At 17.4% G+C, this 20,000-nt stretch overlaps 6 protein-coding genes across 6 annotated transcripts in view; 3 read left to right on the plus strand and 3 right to left on the minus strand.

Annotated features, from left to right (window-relative positions):
* The window catches only part of PF3D7_1011300 (protein ARV1, putative), a gene marked incomplete at both ends in the record, with an annotated part of 1,935 nt that extends 1,555 nt beyond the window's left edge, over positions 1–380 (plus strand). Inside the window, one exon of the mRNA XM_001347359.2 lies at positions 1–380. This exon is cut by the window's left edge and continues 1,555 nt beyond it. Within this exon, the coding sequence (XP_001347395.2) occupies positions 1–380 (380 nt within the window).
* A 759-nt stretch (positions 381–1,139) lies between these two features.
* Positions 1,140–1,955, minus strand: PF3D7_1011400 (proteasome subunit beta type-5; the record flags this gene model as incomplete). Its single annotated transcript, XM_001347360.1, has 1 exon — positions 1,140–1,955. The coding sequence occupies one exon, from the start codon at positions 1,953–1,955 to the stop codon at positions 1,140–1,142; it is 816 nt and encodes a 271-aa protein (XP_001347396.1).
* A 1,918-nt stretch (positions 1,956–3,873) lies between these two features.
* PF3D7_1011500 (conserved protein, unknown function) lies at positions 3,874–4,401 on the minus strand (the record flags this gene model as incomplete). The annotated part of the gene is made up of 1 exon (XM_001347361.1): positions 3,874–4,401. One exon carries the CDS (start codon positions 4,399–4,401, stop codon positions 3,874–3,876), a length of 528 nt encoding a protein of 175 aa, XP_001347397.1.
* Positions 4,402–5,163: 762 nt separating this feature from the next.
* PF3D7_1011600 (heptatricopeptide repeat-containing protein, putative) lies at positions 5,164–7,125 on the minus strand (the record flags this gene model as incomplete). Its single annotated transcript, XM_001347362.1, has 1 exon — positions 5,164–7,125. One exon carries the CDS (start codon positions 7,123–7,125, stop codon positions 5,164–5,166), a length of 1,962 nt encoding a protein of 653 aa, XP_001347398.1.
* A 2,028-nt stretch (positions 7,126–9,153) lies between these two features.
* Positions 9,154–10,323, plus strand: PF3D7_1011700 (DNA repair protein RAD23, putative; the record flags this gene model as incomplete). Its single annotated transcript, XM_001347363.1, has 1 exon — positions 9,154–10,323. The coding sequence occupies one exon, from the start codon at positions 9,154–9,156 to the stop codon at positions 10,321–10,323; it is 1,170 nt and encodes a 389-aa protein (XP_001347399.1).
* A 5,074-nt stretch (positions 10,324–15,397) lies between these two features.
* Positions 15,398–18,817, plus strand: PF3D7_1011800 (PRE-binding protein; the record flags this gene model as incomplete). Its single annotated transcript, XM_001347364.1, has 1 exon — positions 15,398–18,817. One exon carries the CDS (start codon positions 15,398–15,400, stop codon positions 18,815–18,817), a length of 3,420 nt encoding a protein of 1,139 aa, XP_001347400.1.
* Between the last annotated feature and the right edge of the window lie 1,183 nt (positions 18,818–20,000).

Consider the following 20,000-nt stretch of genomic DNA (forward strand, 5'->3'; position numbering starts at 1 on the left):
CAACATTCTCCTTTAAGAAATTTAAAACAGTTATTATTAGTTATATTACTTATTTTTTATTCTTATGTATCTTTACTTATTTCTTCAAATTATATCAACAACATAAATATAATATTAAAATTACAATGGTTAAATATAATTATCTTTTTATGCTTTTTGTACTTAGTAATTATCCACTAGTCATTTATTTCATACTTAAAATATTCAATTATAATTATATAAACATTTATTTAAACATATACACAATTGTATGTAATATTATAGCATACCATATCTTTATATCTACTGACCAAAATTATATTTGTTATTCTATATTTTCTGTCCTTACTAGCTATTTATTAAAATATCTAGTAATGCTTAAAATTATTAATTACATATAAAATTTTTAAATAAATAAATAAATAAATAAATATATATATATATATGAGCCCAAATTATTTGATGAATTTTATTTTTTATAAAAATTGTACAACTATCATAATAATGCGCATTCATTTTCACGCCTAATTAATTATATAACATATATATATATATATATATATATATATATATATGTATTTACCTATTTATTTATCTAACTTATTTTTTGTCTTATATGTTGTACAACGTACACAAAAAAAACTTATACCCAATTGATTTTCTTCAAATATTTTAAAAAATAAATGATTTATAAAAGAATACAAAATGAAAATATTTTTATAAATATATTTTTTATATTATATACCTTTGTTCAAAAAATGAAAATAAAAAAAAGAAAAAAAAAAAAGGTAATGTTATGGACTAGCCATTTTTTTAAATTTTATAAACTTGTTCATAATATTCTGATTATGTAATATAAAACATAAATGAGGAAAAAAAAAAAAAAAAAAAAAAATAGCTAGTAAACATATATTCTTCAAAATAATAAAAAAATAAAAAAAAACAAAGACGCAATAAAATTAACCCATATTATTTGTATATATATAATATATATATATATATATATATATATACCTTTGAATCATTTTAAACAATAACTATTATAAAAAAAAAAAAAAATAAAAAAAAAGGTTCGTAAACATATTATTAATATATATAACCATATGTAATAATTTTTCTTATTACACATTATCATATATGAATGTTACATAAATTTTTATTCACATAACATATTGATCCTTTTGTTCAGGATTAGTATAATGGTAATGTAAATCGAAAACATCTTCTCCTTCAATTATTTTGTCATATCCATTTTTGTGAATATGAAAAACTCTTACTTTTCCTCCTGAACCACCATCTCTAAAAGTAGCATGATAAATTGCATTTCTAGCTAATTCAACAGCTTGGTCTAGATTTAAATTATAATCATATGCTGAATCTAAAATAGAATAAGCATATGTACTACCACTACCACAACTGAATAAATTTCCTTCCACTTTTTTTCCTGAATCATCAACATAAAACATATTAAATCCGGTATGATCATAACCACTTAAAATAATACCACAACACAAACCATATCCTTTATATTGATATAATATATTACTTAATATAGTACTAGCTGCACGTACTGATATTTTTTCGTTATTTCTTAATTCATAAATCTTTATTATTTTACCTAAATATTTTTCCCAATATAAGCAATCAGCAGCTCCTCCTGCCATTGTTCCTAATATATTTTTATTTATTTCAATAATCTTTTCAACATTCTGTGAAGATATAAAAGATCCCATAGATGCTCGGGAATCTACTGCAACTATTATCCCATCTTTAAATTTAAATGCTAAAGTTGTAGTACCTTTATGAAAATCAAATAATTTCTTATTTTGAGTTTGTGCATATTTTATAAAATTTCTTGGTACATTCACTGGAGCTACACAAAACTCTAATTCATCATTATCTATTCTTTCATCTTCCACATCATTTATTAAATTATCAATTTCATTCATAAAGCTTTCATCACTTGCTATTACCATTTTTTTTTTTTTTTTTTTGATTCTTATAAAAATTTATTGTAAATATGTATAATATATTTTAATGATTAACTTGAGATAATATAAAAATTAAAATTAGAAATGATTAAATAAACACAAAATATATAAAAAAAAAATATATATATATATATATATATTTTTATATCTTGAATAAAAAAAAAAATAAAAAAAACAAAAAAAAAAAAAAAGATAAAATTATATTATATTATGGTTTAATTTATTATTATTATTATTTATTACAAAATAAATAATACTATAATTATAATATTATAAATATATAATAATTCTGATTTTTTTTTTTTTTTAACCTTTTGGGATTTTAAAAAATAAATACAATGCAAAATCTTATATATATATATATATATATATAATAATATATTTTATAATATAATATATATATAATATATAATATATGTATTATAATACTTTTATATATACATATAATTATATATACAGTAATACTCTAATATTACTTCTTAAGTTGATAAAATTTGTTTTTATTAAATATTATAATATTCATAATATATATATCATCGCATTATAACACAAACGTTTTTTTTCTGATATTTTTTAGATTGTAATATCGCGATGATATATTTTATATATTGTGATATTTTTATATTTATTATGTTAAAATATATATATTTTTATTCATTTTATTTTATTATTTTTTTTTAGAGCACACATTTTTAATAAGGTAATATAAAAATACGGTAATATCATAATATAAATAATTATATTCTTTTAAAAAAAAAAAAAAATAATAATAAAAGTAAATAACATATAAAAAATTGTATACAATATTTACATGATGTATATTTTGAGAATTTCAAGAAATTCAAATATATTCAATATAAGTACATTTTTTACCTATATATATATATATATATAATATTATAATTAAGGACATATAACGAATTCTATTTATTTTAATTTTTTTTTTTCTCAAATGATTTGGTTATAATTAGTCTGCTATTATTATTATTTAAAATGATAATAAATTTTTATTTAAATAATATATAAAACAGTTGTATTTTTAAATATATTAATATATATATATATATAATATAATATATGCACACAAATATGTATATATGTGTATAATATACACATATATTATTGTATATTTTTTTGTGTTCCTGGTCTCATGTGAACATTTTACACAGACATATATTGTTATAAATTCCTTTATTTTTTCTCGTTTTAATTTTACGTTATATATATAATATAAAAAGTTATATTTTAAACAGACAACAAAAAAAAAAGAAAAAAAAATGAAAGAAAGAAAATTTAATTTATAAATATTACGTAATTATCTTTTTGATATTATTAGTAATATTACATGTCTATAAATATTTTTAAAATATTAATATTACAATTAAGCAATATTTAGTAAAAAAAAAAAGAAAATAATAAATAAATATACATACATACATATATACATATATATATATATATATATATATATATATATATTATAATGAATTATTTTTAATTTAACATTTTCTTATTAAATGCTATATGAATACAAAACATGATCTCTAATTCATAAAAATTATTATTAATAAAATCTATTCATAAACTAATTATACATATATATATACATATATATATATAAAAAAACACATAAAAGTATAGGTCTATTTTCAAACTCTTATATGAATGTGGTAATAATTAGATTATTATGAAATAAGGAAAAAATGTTCTTAATTTGTGCTCTTGATATTTAAATATTATAATAAAGATAAAATTCAAATTGATCCATTTAAGTGTATGTCAGTTTTATATATATACAACGATATATTGTATTATTCTATTCTATTGTAATAAAAAATATATTACATATATATATATATATATATATATATATATATATTTATTTATTTATTTATTTATACATTTATGCATTGTAATCATTATTTAGCATTGCATCTTCTTTTTTTTTCTGGTTTTGTTTTTCCTTGTTTTCTATTTGTTTTTCCTTTTCTATTTCCATATAGCTTTTATATTCCCATCCAGTTCCTCCAGATTTTATAACTCGACATGTAGAAATATAAATGTTAAGAAACGAAGCTGTTATAAGTACTATAATTAACACAGTAAGTGCTGTTAATAATTTATGTTGAAACGGCATGTTATTTGCTGCAAATAAGGCAATAACTAGAAATACAAAAATTATAATATATATACCTAAAAGAAAGGCTACAAACAATGCAACAATATATAACACAATAAAATTCTTAAGTACTAATCCAAGAACTATTAAACATCCTAATATTGCATTAGAAGCTATAGTCATATTTTTATAATCTTTTGTGGTTGAAAAAATTGATGTAATACAAATCATGAAATGAAACATGGCTCCTCCAAGACATCCTCCTGCTAAAGGAAAGCAGCAACATTTTTCCATCTTTCCAAACCAACCCATTTTTTCAAATTATTCGATATGTAAAAAAATAAAATAACGCAATTATAAATAAATAAAAATATATATTTTGTTAAAAAAAAATATATATTTTTTTTAAATAAATAAAAATATATATATATATATATATATATATTATTCTTTGTTGATTTCCCTTTTTTCTTTTTTTTTTTTTTTTGTTAATCTCTATATTTCTGGCTCAAATATATATATGTAGTCACTATAACGAAAATTTTGTATATATTTGAAAAGAATTTAATAAAAATAAAAAGGAAAATAAAATATAATGATATATGAGCGTCAATTCATAAATATATAATGATAATAAATATGTATTCAAGATTAAAACAACATAATATTTATTCAAACATAATATATATATATATATATATATATAATATGATATATTATAAATTATTATTTCTTTTAATTTGTACAGCTATTTTGTCAATATATATATATATTATATATATTTTTTGCCTGAACAGTTCATATCAACTGGACAGGGAAAAAAAAAAAAAAAAAAAAAAAAAAAAAAAATTACAGCCATTTAAATAGCATGTAATAAAATGAATTTCAAATATAAAAATGTAAAAATAATAACTGCAGGTAGCTTTTTTTGCCTTTTTTTTTTTTTTTTTTTTTTTTCTTGCTTTGCCTTTTCTTTCCTTTCTTTTACCTTCTTCTATATTTAAATTAATATTACATATTGCATAGTTTTTTATTTCATGTCAACCTGAACCTTTTATTTGTTAGCGTTTTATTTCATTTTAATGACTTCATTTTACAAGTCAAAATTTCAGCAAAGTCGTCATCATCATTTAACTTGTTTAATTGTTGAAAATAATACATGATCATATATGCATTATGTTCATTTATATTTTTATAATTAAGTATAACATAATTTCTTATACTATATATAACACTTGCGTGTGAGTAATTTAAAATTAAAAAAATATTTAACACTCTTCTTATAACATCTTGAGTTAAACTAAAGTCATGGTTATTTATATAATCATTAATGTCCTGTTCCCATAAAATTAAACAATCAATTAAATTATTTTTTAATTTTACAAAATTGTAATTATTTATATATAAGAAATTATTTTTCCTATTTTGAATATTTTCATTTTCTTTTATAATATGTTCAGGATTGGGTTTCATAAAAAAAATTTTATTTATGTCCAATTCATAAAAATTGTATATGTTAACATTATGTTGTTTTTTTTTAAATATATCACATGATTTATTATTCTCAAATGAATTGTTTATTGCATAACTATTTAATATATTATCATCCATACAAGCATGAGATTTATCAGATTTGGACACATCATTTTCCATGTCATAACTTTTTGGTGTGTTATTTTTTTTTTCGTCATACTTTAATATATATTTTTTTAATTCATAATTTTTTAAAAGTATGGATAATGAATAAAGAATGTATATTTTTAATTCTTTTGTCAACTGCATGTTTTTAATTTTTTCGATAAAAACATGTACTGTGGAAGGACAAATCAATATATTGTATCTTGAATATATATATAATATATTACTTATTTGTTTTGATGTTAACATATGTATATAACTAATAAAATATTTATTGAATGTATGTATTACATAATTATATAAATTGAAATAATCAATATGATAATTACACGTTCTGTCATATAATATTGGATGATTCATATTATGAACATTAGTACAATTTATATTATATGTATTATCACATATTTTATCATTCCCAATTCCTTTATTCCCATTGTAGTAATCTTCGAAAAATGTATTTTCTTCTTCTTGCTCATTATCTATGATTTCCTTTAGATTTGGTAAAAAATGAATACAATTAATTACATCAGAGATCGAGCTTCTATTATACATAACATCTTTAATTTGTATTGTACAAGATTTTAAAATATGGTTATAGTTTTTTTTTATTCTCATATATGAATATAATATTCTACATAAGTCTACTAGATTGGCTTGTTCTATTAATTGATTAATTCTTTGAGATAATATTATAAATAGATTGTCATTATTATATAATATGTTGGCATAACAATATGTAATTACACATAAATCTCTAATGTGAACATTATTATACATTACATTATCAATAATAATGTTACTAAGTTTAGCATATAAATCATTATCCTTAATATTAGATTTTACTAAAGCATTCAAAATCATAGATATTTCTACAATGTTATATATTGTGTGTACCTTTTTTTTTAATTCATTTTTTAATAACATTATAATAGAATCATCTTCTGTTTTGTTGTTTTTTTTTCTTTTTTTTTTGGAATATGTAGAAATTAACATGGCCAAATTAGACGTATTAAAATACTCACATTTCCTTTTTATTAAAGGAATAAAATTATCATATAAATTTGTATCATATCTAACTTTACTTAAACAAAATAAAAATGAAGCAATTTCATTAACTTCAAAATCATTTATTAGTTCATAAGATCGTTTTTCAATTCTTTTCCATAATAAATTATTTTGTACATTTTCTTTTAATAACATATTTGAAAAAATACAAAGAACAGAAGAATTCATACGACTTATATTTACAAATCCATTTTCATATGATACACATTCTTCTCTTTCTTTTTTGTATAACCCATTCCCTCTAAGATTTGAAATGAATCGATTCTGCAAACGCAAATATTTAATTGTATGACCTCCTGTGTTTCTTTTAAACACATTCATAAACATAAGCATTGATGGGAAAAAACTTTTTTTTCTTTTTTTCTTTCTTTAATTTATATAATGATATTAAGTTGGTTATTAGGAACAAAATAAATAAATAAATAAATATATATATATACATATATTTATATATATATATATATATATGTCGGCATTCTCAAAGGAAAAAAATATACTTAATGTATATTATTATTAATAATGGTGTGCCTTTATATTTGAATTAATATACTATATTGTGATATTATATTACATTGTATTCATATAACTTTACATATATATATATATATTTATTTATTTATTTATTTTATTTATTCTTTCTCTTGATTTTATTAACCATCTTTTTTAAAAATACCACAAAAATATCAAACGTTTACATAACATTTTTTTATTATAATTTTAAGAAATTGAAAAACATAAAATGAAAATAGAAACACAAATGTTAAAAAAAAAAAAAAAAAAAAAAAAAAAGACCAATAAATAATAAGCTTTTTTATTTTAATTATTCTTTAATGCTCTTCAAATGTATAAATCATAGTATTAACAAAACATACACATTTATACCTATATTCCATTCATATAATCCTTCCAATATAATATTCAATATATATATATTATATATATATTTTTTTTTTTCAAATACCAGTTTATGTTTAAATTGTATATCATACTTATTACAAATAATAAGACCATGATATTTTATTATCTTGATATATGATACTTTATTATATATTAATTGATCATATTATATTGAATCATATTTTATTAAATATTAGAAAAAAAAAAAAAAAAAAAAAAAAAAACGTATTATATATTTTCCCAATGTACAACTGAAAAAAAAAAAAAATTAAAACAATAGACACAACAAAAAAATTTATATATTAATCTACACAAATTAATTAAATATAAAATATAAATATATATATATATTATACAAACATATATTATAATGTAGATAACCATAAAATAATATTAAGATTCATATTATATATACTTATTTTTTTAATTTACAAATACATACAGATATATTAAAAGTTATTATATATATATTATTACAATATAAAATAAATATATGTGTATAATTTTAGGTATCAATTAAAAATGAATAATTTATTTAAAAAAAAAAAAAAAAAAAAAAAAAAAAATAATATCCTTCTAATTAAACAGAAAATATATATTCCCCTAATTATAAAATATTACAATATATATATATATATATATTATAACTAGAAATATAATTATTATATATAAGATAACGAAATGATTTTTTTTTTTTTTTTTTAATATTGAATATATATATATATATATATATATATATATATATATAAAATAAAAAAAAATATATAATTATATATTTATTGGGCGTATTCATAAAATGTAAATTTTGTTTCATCCATACATAATATATATATATATATATATATATTAATATTATAATATAATATATTTTTTATTTTAATATTTATATTTTATGTACTACTATAAATAATATATATTCATATATATATAAATATATATATATATATATATATATATATTTATTTATATAATGAAGGAATGAGGAAATATAATAAGCGTTATAATATTTTACATAATTGGTAATAATATATTTTTTTTTTTTTATGACATTTTAATCAACGTTATTTTATTTAAATCATATATTAATAACATATATATATATATATATATTATTATGTATTTATTATTTTACTTTTTTATTTTATTTTATTTTTTAATTTTAAAAATATTAAAAAAAAGGAAAATTATTATTTTAAAATATATAATTATATTAATATATGAAAATTTAATAATTTTACCCTTAAGAAATAAAATAAAATTTAAAAATATTTACAGAAATAAAATAATTTTTTTGAATTACTTTTTTTTCATAGAATTCATTTCCAATCCGAAAAACACCACATAAAAAAAAATATATGCATATATATATATATATATATATTTATATTAAGTGTTATATAAAAATATTGTACATTCTATATAAAGTCATATATATTTACATAAAATATTAGATAAGGGAAGAAAATGAAAATAAAAGTAAGAACACTACAAAACAACGAAGAGGAAATTAATGTAGACCCTGATGATAGTATACTTGATTTAAAAAAAAAAGTGGAAGTAGTTTTAGCAGACATGCCAAGTGATAAACAGAAATTAATATTCAGCGGGAAAATATTAAAAGATGAAGACAAAGCAACAGATATATTAAAAGATAATGATACAGTTATTGTAATGGTTACTAGAAGAATTATTAATAAAAATAATCAAAAGGAAGATATTAATAAAGAATCATTAAGTAAGATAGAAAATAATAATAATAATAATAATAACAAATCTGATGATAATATTAATGTAACTACATCAAATACAGAAGAACAAAAGGAGAATAAGGAAAATAAAAATGATAATACAAATGATAATATATATAATAGTTTTAATAATGCTGAATCTATGCTATTAACAGGAGATAAATTAAAAGAATCCATAGATAATATATGTGCTATGGGATTTGAAAAAGAACAAGTAAAAAAAGCAATGATACTTGCATATAATAATCCGAATAGAGCTATTGATTATTTAACTAATGGATTTCCAAATGAAAATGTAAATGTTAATGTAAATGAAAATATAAATAATGAATCTAATTTTTCTAATTTATTAAATTCTGAAAATAATCCTTTATTAGAAGAAAATTCATCACATCCATTATCATCAAATGAAGAAACTTTTAGAAATTCCACATTTTTTAATGCCATCAGAGATATGGCATTATCCAATCCACAAAGATTACCAGAACTTTTACAAATGATTGGAAGAACAGATCCATCTTTTTTAGAATACATCAGACAAAACCAAACCGAATTCTTAGCAGCTCTTCAAAATTATGGAAATAATATAAATGATCATGAAGAACATTCAGATGATAATCTGGACAATGCAGATGATGAAAATGCTATACAAAATGATTCATTTCTACAAGATGTAGGACAACAAGTTTTATCAGATCCTAATAATGAAAATATTAATATACCTATTACACCTTTAAATGAAAATGAAATGGAAAGTATTAAAAAATTAGAATCATTAGGATTCCCAAAACATGTAGCACTCGAAGCATTTATAGCTTGTGATAAAAATGAAGAAATGGCTGCAAACTATCTTTTTGAAAATATGAACGATTTTACATCAGAATAATAAAATAAATAAATGGAAAAAAAAAAAAAAAAAAAAAAAAAAAAAAAAAAATATATATATATATATATATACCAACATTGTGTATAAAAATATTCAACTATTATCCGTATGCTTATTTATACAATGGATCATATAAGGTATATATTTTATAAATATATATGTTCTTGTATTATTTATTTCATTTATTTTTATTATTATTATTATTTTTTTTTTTTTTTTTTTTTATAATTTTTATGTTCCTTTTTATGTTTATCTTATATTAATTATTAACTTATGATATTTTATTTTATTTTTTTATTTTTTTAAGTGTTCTATTTACCCCTCATAGAGTCTATATATGTACCTATAATATGTATATACAATTTATATATATAATATAAAACATTTTCCTTTGATACATATCAATACTGTTCTGCATATTTGTTTAATGTCATGATACATACACACACATACACATACACATACACACGCATAGAAACATACGAAAAATAAAAATATAAAATAAACAAATAAATAAATAAATAAATAAACAAAAAAACAAACAAAAAACAAACAAAAAACAAACAAACTAACGTTTATCATATTGATCCTAATATTATTATATATGCTTAAAAATGTGATGTTACTTTTAAGCTCATATTTAACAAATAAAAATATATCCATACATAAATATATCTATATATTATACATATGTAAGTACTAATTATTCTTAACATATACGATATTTTTTTTTTTTTTTTTTTTTTTTTTTATTATTTATTTAATTACAAAATAGCTAACTATTTAAAAAAAAAATATGAACAGGTCAGGAAAAAAAAAAAAAAAAACCATTCATTAAGTGTTAACGAGTATGTTTTTAAGAATATTATTTGAAAAAAAAAAATAAATATAATTCATCATACATATTTACAAATATATACACATATATATATTTTTTTTGTTTATTTATTTAATATTGTGTTTTTTGTATATTTCATTTTATGAATTATTAATATTTTTCATCATTTATTAATTATCTTATTTCATATATATCTCAAAAAAAATTAATGTAATTCATACATTTTTCTTTTGATTTTGAATGAAGGAAAGACCTTTTAAAAAGATTGGAATTTTATAAATAGAATATACTATGAACTATTATTATTATTATTATTATAACATTTTTTTTTTATACGAAAAAATTGAAATCACATTTTTTAAGAATAATTAAGACGTAAAACAAAAATAGAGAATTTAGTTTCTTATTACACCTTTAAAGATTTTAACTTTTTCTATAGTAATATTATTTTTTTTATATAAAAATCAAAAATAAAATATAGATAAAAAAATATAGAAAATAAATATCCTTTTTCCTTTCTTTCATTTTCGAATTATATAACGCTTATTTCTTTATTTTTGGTTTTTATCTAAAAGGAATTGGATTTATATATTATATATTATTAAACATCTACACAACAACATATTTTATAACAGAAAAAAAATAATAATAATAATTATATTATATTATATTATACATTATATATAAATATAACTTCTTTTTTTTTTTCTTTTTAAAAAGCATATATTAAAGGTGTATTGAATTTATAACTACATAATATATATATGATATATTATACTACAGTATATATCTATATACTTTATATAACAAAAATTCCTTTATGAATTTTTTCTTTTCCTTTTGCTATTAAATATATATATATATATATATATATATATTACATAGGTATAAATTTAATACACCTTTAATATATACTTTTTAAAAAGAAAAAAAAAAAAAAGGAACATTATGTGCCAACTATTAATATTGAATACATTATTCATTTTGGATGCACTGACAGAAAAATGGTTAAAAACAAAATAAATGTAGAAAATATTCTATGTAATTTTTTTTTTAATAAATAAATAGATAAATGTATACATATATATATATATATATATATATATATATTTATATATGATAATATAAAAAAATTGATACATTTTTAAAAACGCTATGTTATAAATATTTATGTATACATATATTTATACTCATACAATGCTACACATATTATTATAAAAATATATTAGGGTATATAAATTTTGTATTATATATACATTAATGAAATATGAAAAGAAAAAAAAAATATAATATATATAATCAGGGGGAAAGCAAAATTTTTAAAATAGTATAAAATACCAATACATCATATATTTATTATATAAATGTATTATAATAAAATATTCATAATATTTATCTATTTTAAAAATACAAAAAGGATATATTAGTATTTATGTTCCTTAAATATACTTAAAAAAAAAAATTTTTTTTTAAATATAATATAATGTTTAATTTATATTAAATAAAATAGGATAAAAAGGAAACTTGAAAAAATGAAATGATGGTATATATATTTATAAATAACTTAAGTGTTTTCTATTTTTTTTTTTTTTTTAATTTTTACTATGTAAGAAACTATGTATACATATTATGTATATATGAATAAAAATGTATATAAATATGCTCAAAAAAAAAACTACTATTTAATATATATATATATGTTTATTTATGTTTTTGTGAAAAATGAATAGTAATATTTTAAATATGTTTACATGTGTTTTTCAATTTAATACTTTGTTTTTATAAATATTAAAAAAATATTATATTTATATATATATATATATATATATATTATGTATACATACAATATGATATATTATATATATATATAATATACATTATATATGAGGTAATATATAAATTTTATTATTATTTATTTTTTCTTCATAACTATATATAATTATAATATAATAATATTATAATACTTAAATATATATATATATAGAATATAAATTTATAAATATGAAATTTTATATAATATATCATACAAAATTATTTTACTATTAAATTATAAAATAATAAATATATATTTATTATAAATAAATATATAATATATATATTTTTAAACAATTAAAAAAAAAAAAAGAAAAAAAAGGATATATTATGTATATATATTATACATAATTATATTATAATATATATATTATATATATATATATATAATATATATATATATTATATATATATATATATATATATATATATATATATATATATATATTAAATAATGTATACAATATTTATTATATAAATAAATTTATTTAATATATTTTTAATAACCCTTATTTCTTTTCAATATTCATTTTAAAAAGTATTTTTCTATTCAACCTTTAAGAAAAATTTTTTTTTTTTTTTTTTTTGTTCAATTTTATGTAAAAGAAAAAGAAAAAAAATACTTTTTTTATTTTACAATTTAAAAAAAAAAAAAAAAAATATATAATATATATATAAAAAATATATAATATATATATAAAAAATATATATAATATATATATATATATATATATATATATATAATATATAAAATATATTTATTTATTTTTTATATATAATATATATATATATATATAATATATAAAATATATTTATTTATTTTTTATATATAATATAATAATATCTTTTATTTATATACATATGATTATACATACATATATTTTATAAACAAAATATAATAATTGTAAATATTATTTTAATTATATATATATATAATATATTATATATATATATTATGTTTATTTTTTTTTTTTTTAAATAAAGTTAAAAAAAAAAATTTAAAAAAAAAAAAAAAAAAATTAAGTATAGATTATTATATTGTGAATATTTATTTTTTTTTTATTATTTCATAAAAAAAGATTGAGGAACTAAATATATATAATATATATATATATAAAATCAACACAGAAAGATAAAGTAGGAATAAATAAAACGCCCAACAAAAAAAAAAAATTTATATATATATATATATATATATTTATATATTTATATTTATGCATTTAAGAATAAAACTATATATATTAAAATATATATAAAGAAGAATACAACAAGAAATCTTAAAAAATAAACAGAATACTGTAAGTTTTATAATAATGTTTTTATATGGACCAAAAAAAAAAGGAAGAAAAGAGAAAAGTAGATATTTTTGAAAAGTACAAATTTTTAAAAATTAAAAATTGGAGTAGTAAAGAATATTTTATATTTTTGTATCACACTATATGAAATTATTATAATTATATTTATATAGCATAAAATATATTATCAATTTATATGTATATTTTTATTTATTGATTTTATAAATTTTACATTTTTTCAGCATACATTTAATATAAATAAGAATATTTTTATATATTATTTGATGTGTTTATTGTAAATAAGTTTTTATAAGGTGCCAGTTTATGAATGAGTAAAAAGTAATAGGAAGTAAAAGGCATTAACCTTGCTGAACATTTTATATAAATCCTTATCTCCTTATATAAGGTTTCATATAGTGTATTGCTTTTATGTTTAGTTGTTTTTATTTCTTTTGAAAATAATAAAGTACAGTATATTTTGTTCCTTTTTTTTTTTTTTTTTTTTTTTTTTTTTCTTCAATTAAAAAAAAAAAAAAAAAAAACAAAGATAGAAAGAAAGAAAGAAAATAAAGCAAGAAATATATATAAAGAAAATAAAAAAAATAAAATAATAATATTATAAATAAATATATATATATATATATATATATATATATATTATTATTATTAGCTTGATAAATATATAGTTGCCCTATTAGGAGGAATTTGTTAAATTAGCACGTATAAATTGGATATAATATATTAACATATATATGATTATATTTATATATATTTATTTATTTATCTATTAAAAATTTATATATTTATAAAGAGATATAGCATTGCACATCCTGAGAAATCAAATAATATTGCAGATTATATAAAGAGAAGAACATTTTTTTTTTAAAGCTTAGAAAAAAAAATTGCTATCATTCTTTAGAATAGGAAAGGAATATAAAAAAAAAAAAACAAAAAAAATCAGTATCCACAAAATAATATATATATATATATATATATATATATATATGTATATATTTTTTATGTGAAGATAATAAGTTCAGTGTTGATTGTTCATACAAACATATTGCCTTACTATCAATAATTTTATATAATTTAGAATATATAGATTTATTACATACACCTTGACAAGATGGGAAGGAAAGCTACCACTTCATCCATATTAGAAGAAAAACCTGTAAACAAAAATAGCGGAGTTGTAAATAATATGAAGGATGCCCTTATGAATGACAAAAAACAAGGAGGATCAAAATTGAATGAAAAAAAAGGAAGTAAAGTGACGGAGTTAACAAGTAATGCTCATATGAATGGAAGTATACAAAAGAAGAAGGAAGAAAATGAATTAGAAAATAATAAGAAATTGAATCATAAAAATAATCTGGAAGAAAATTGTGTTATTAAAAGTAAAGAGGTTGTTAAAGGAGGAGACCAAAAAAATGAGGGACAAGCTAAGAAAAAGAATAATAATAATAATAATAATAATAAGAAGAAAGGGACAAAAGAAAATGACATGGATAAAATAAACCAATCTGGAAATACAAATGACGATAAAAAGAAAGCAAATAAAAATAATACAACTGAAGGAAATGAAAAAAATAAAGGTTCAAATAATAAGAAATATGTAGGAAATAAGGACGAAAATATGAAAGTAGAATTAATGGATGTAACAAAAAATAATAACAGTACAAATACTGGTATTAACAACAGCAGCAATAATAATAATAATAATAAAAAAAAAAATAATAATAATAATAATAATAATAATAACAATAATAACAAGAATAAAAATAACAACAACAATAATAATATTATTAGCAATAATAACAATAATAACAATAACAATAGTGATGTAAAGAAAGATTGGAAGAAAGAAATTAAATTAAAAGAAGATGAAAGGAAAAAAAGCGAAAATGATCTTAAGAAGAAATTTGTTAAACTTAACAAAGCAGATAATTATAAAAACATTAATGATAAAAAAGAAGCAGAAATAAAAAAGAAAATAGAAATTGAGAATTTCATTAGTACCATTAATTCAACTATATCAAGATTTAATGGTCAAACCACGAGACCAATAAATATGAAATTATCATCGGCTGATATGGAAAATAAATGTAAAGATGCGAAATCCAAAAAGAAAAAAATAAATCCAAAGAATTTAGAAGAAATTGAAGAAGCTAATACATATATTAATTATTTAGAAGAACAATTAAGTATTACAAAAAATTATGAAAATTTTAAAAATTTTCAAAATAGATTAATAAGTTTAAGAAAAATATGTGAAGAGAAATTAAAAGAAAATTTAAAAAGTATGAATGAAACTAAAATTCAAGAAAAAAAATTAAGATTTGTTGATAAAATTATTAAAATGAAAAAAGAAAAACAAAATGTTGATATAACAGAAGCAGATATTATAAGAAAAGATTATGCCATACCAACTGACACATATAATATTCTAATGAAACCATATAATTTTCTTAATCGTATCCAAACAAAATATTTTGTATATGTAGATAATAATAAATTATCCTTAACCAATAATAATAACATGATGAACAACAACAACAACAACAACAACAATAATAATAATAACAACAACACGTTTATTAATTCTTATGATAATAAAACAAATTTACACATAGCTGGATGTAAAGATGATATTGAACAATTTATTTCTTATTTACAAAATGTAAATTTTAATTCAGAAAATAAAAATTTCGTACACCTAAATAATAAAATTTTTAAAATTATGCTTAATATGTATGATGGAAGTTTTAAAAAAATGGAAGAAGATACAAATGTTTTTGTTCACGTGGATAATGATATGTTATATTATTGTGGTATGAAAGATGATATTGAGAATTTAAAAGAATTAATTGAAAAAGCTACGAATAATGAAAAGAATTTACTTAATAAAAATATATCCAAAAATATTAAACTCGATTCCATATTAGCTAGAGGATTTAATAAAAGTATCTTGAAAGAAATAGAAACCAACACAAACACATTGATAAGAATGAATTATGATGCAAAAACTTTTGATGCATCAGCTACTATTAAAGGTAGTAAAAATAGTGATATTGAAGAGGCAGAAGAAAAATTAAATGAAATATTAAAAAATTTAGATTCTGAATTCGTTCCTTTTGAAGAAAAAGAAATCTTTTCTTTATATAAAAAATGTTCTTATGAATTAAATGAAATACGTAAAAATTTAAATTTATTTATTATACGTCAAGATAATGGTTTGAGCTTGGTCGGAAAAAAAGATAATATAACAAAGGCTTTGGAAATATTAGAATATTCGAAAAATATCATATCTAATAAGACTGTAAAAAAAAAATTAACAGAAGAGGAGGCCTTCTTGTTTAATTCGAATTACAGAGGACAAATCAAAGCAAAAACTGGAGCAGAGGTTAAAATATTTAACAAAACAAATCACAAAGAATTAAATATAAGTGGAAATAAAAATGATATAGATAAAGCATTAGAAATGATTGAAGAATTATTAAAAAAAAGAAAGTGTACTCAAGTGGATATTAATGAAAAAGTTATAGCATTATTATTATCTTCCAAAGCACAAAAAATTAAAGATATCGAAAAAGATACATGTACAAGTATTCAAATAAATAAAACTAGCCATGTAGCACAAATTTATGGACATGAAGATAATATACATCTAGCTAAAGATGTTTTAGAAAATTTAGTTCAATCAGAAGGTAAAGAAGGAAAAGAAGGAAAATTCATACCAAATAATTTATATGTAACCGTAGAAATGAATGTAGAAACTGAACATATCGGTAGTGTTATAGGTAAAAAGGGTAGAACCATAAATAAAATTCAAGAAGATACTTTTGCAAAAAAAATCCATATTGATAAAGAAAATAAAAAAATATATATACATGGAACACAAAAAACAGTAGATGCAGCACAAAAAGAAATACAAAAAATTCTAAATAGATCCAAAGAAGAAATGTCAAATAATAATAATAATAATAATAGTAGTAGTAATGGTGGTGCATTCAATAATTCTTATCATGAATCTAGATATAATAACAGACATTCTAATAATTCGTCATCTGCACATCATAGAAAATCACACAAAAGTACATCTAGATCCGCACCCAGATCTAGTCACAAGTCAGAATCGAAGAGTAAAGGTGTCTATATTAATACAAATGATGAAAAAGCTTTCCCAAGTCTTCATGATGTCACCAATATGCAATCCAAAAAAAACAAAAAGCTATCACAAAGTAACCAAACAACCAATACTAAGAAACATGAACAAGCACCACAAATAGACAAGCAAACAAACAAAAATGAAGAAGACAAGGAAAACCAACCCAAAAATGAAGTGCATGCAGAAACGGATGTAACAAAAAATGAAACACAAGAAAAAGAAGAACAGCAACAAGAAAAGAAAAAAGACAAACAGGAAGAAAATCAAGAACTAAACCAAACGGAAAAGGAACAAGAAAAGGAACAAGAAAAGGAACAAGAAAAGGAACAAGAAAAGGAACAAGAAAAGGAACAAGAAAAACAATCAAATGAAAATTAAATTATCATAAAATTATTATATATATTAATAATACATACAATAAAAAAAAAAAAAAAAATAATAAAATAAAAAAAAAAGAAAAATATATAAACATTTTATACTCTTATAAATATCAAGCGAATAAATATATATATATATATATATATATTTATTTATTTATTTATTTATTTATATTCTGCTTTATTCATTTTTAAACTTTAATATATATAAATATATACATTCAATTTATACATGTGTATTTAATTACTTCAGACTATATAATCAGTATCATAATATATATATATATATATATTAAAAAAAAAAAAATAAAATAAAAAGTATGTAGTATTTATAAATTATATTAATATTATGTACTACCAAAAAAAAAAAAAAAAAATAAAAATAAAAAAAAAAATAATAAAAACAAAAAAAATAAAAAAAAAGTTTTTATATAAAATTAAAAATTAAAATAAATATATAATAAAATATAAATATTAATATAGATATATAGTATATTTATTTATTTAATATACATACGATATATTATATATATGTGATAATAAATGAAAAAAAAAAAAAAAAAAAAAAAAAAAAAATATTATATATATATATACATATATATATCCAAATTCACATTTAAAATTTATGCATGTGGTGTTTTGTATATACGTCTATTAAATAATTTATAATATGGAAATACATATATAATTATCTCAATAATATATATATATATATATATATATATATAGATAGATATATTTAAATACCAATTTATTGTATTGTTTTAAAATTTTTAACTACTCATATAATAAAAATGCACCTTTTTATAATATTTTGATCACATAATAATGTATGCATATATATATATATATATATATATATATAGTTAAATAAATAAAATAAAATTAAACTCATTTTAAACACGAACATTTTTAACTTTACTAAATTATTTTAAGACCATTAATATTTATAAGAACATGAAATAATATAAAATTTAAAATGCTGTTATTATATTTAAAGGAATAAAAAAAAATATACGACCTATACTATTTATTACACCTGAAAAAATTGTCTATTAAATGTATCCCTTTTTATGTAAGAAGGGTGAAAAAATATATGAATAGTTATAAAATATATATAATAAAATATATATTTTATTGTAGTTATATACATTTTTTCCATAATAAATAATAGACCCTATTAA

This window comes from Plasmodium falciparum (genome assembly GCF_000002765.6).
Source record: "Plasmodium falciparum 3D7 genome assembly, chromosome: 10".
NCBI lineage: Eukaryota > Apicomplexa > Aconoidasida > Haemosporida > Plasmodiidae > Plasmodium > Plasmodium falciparum.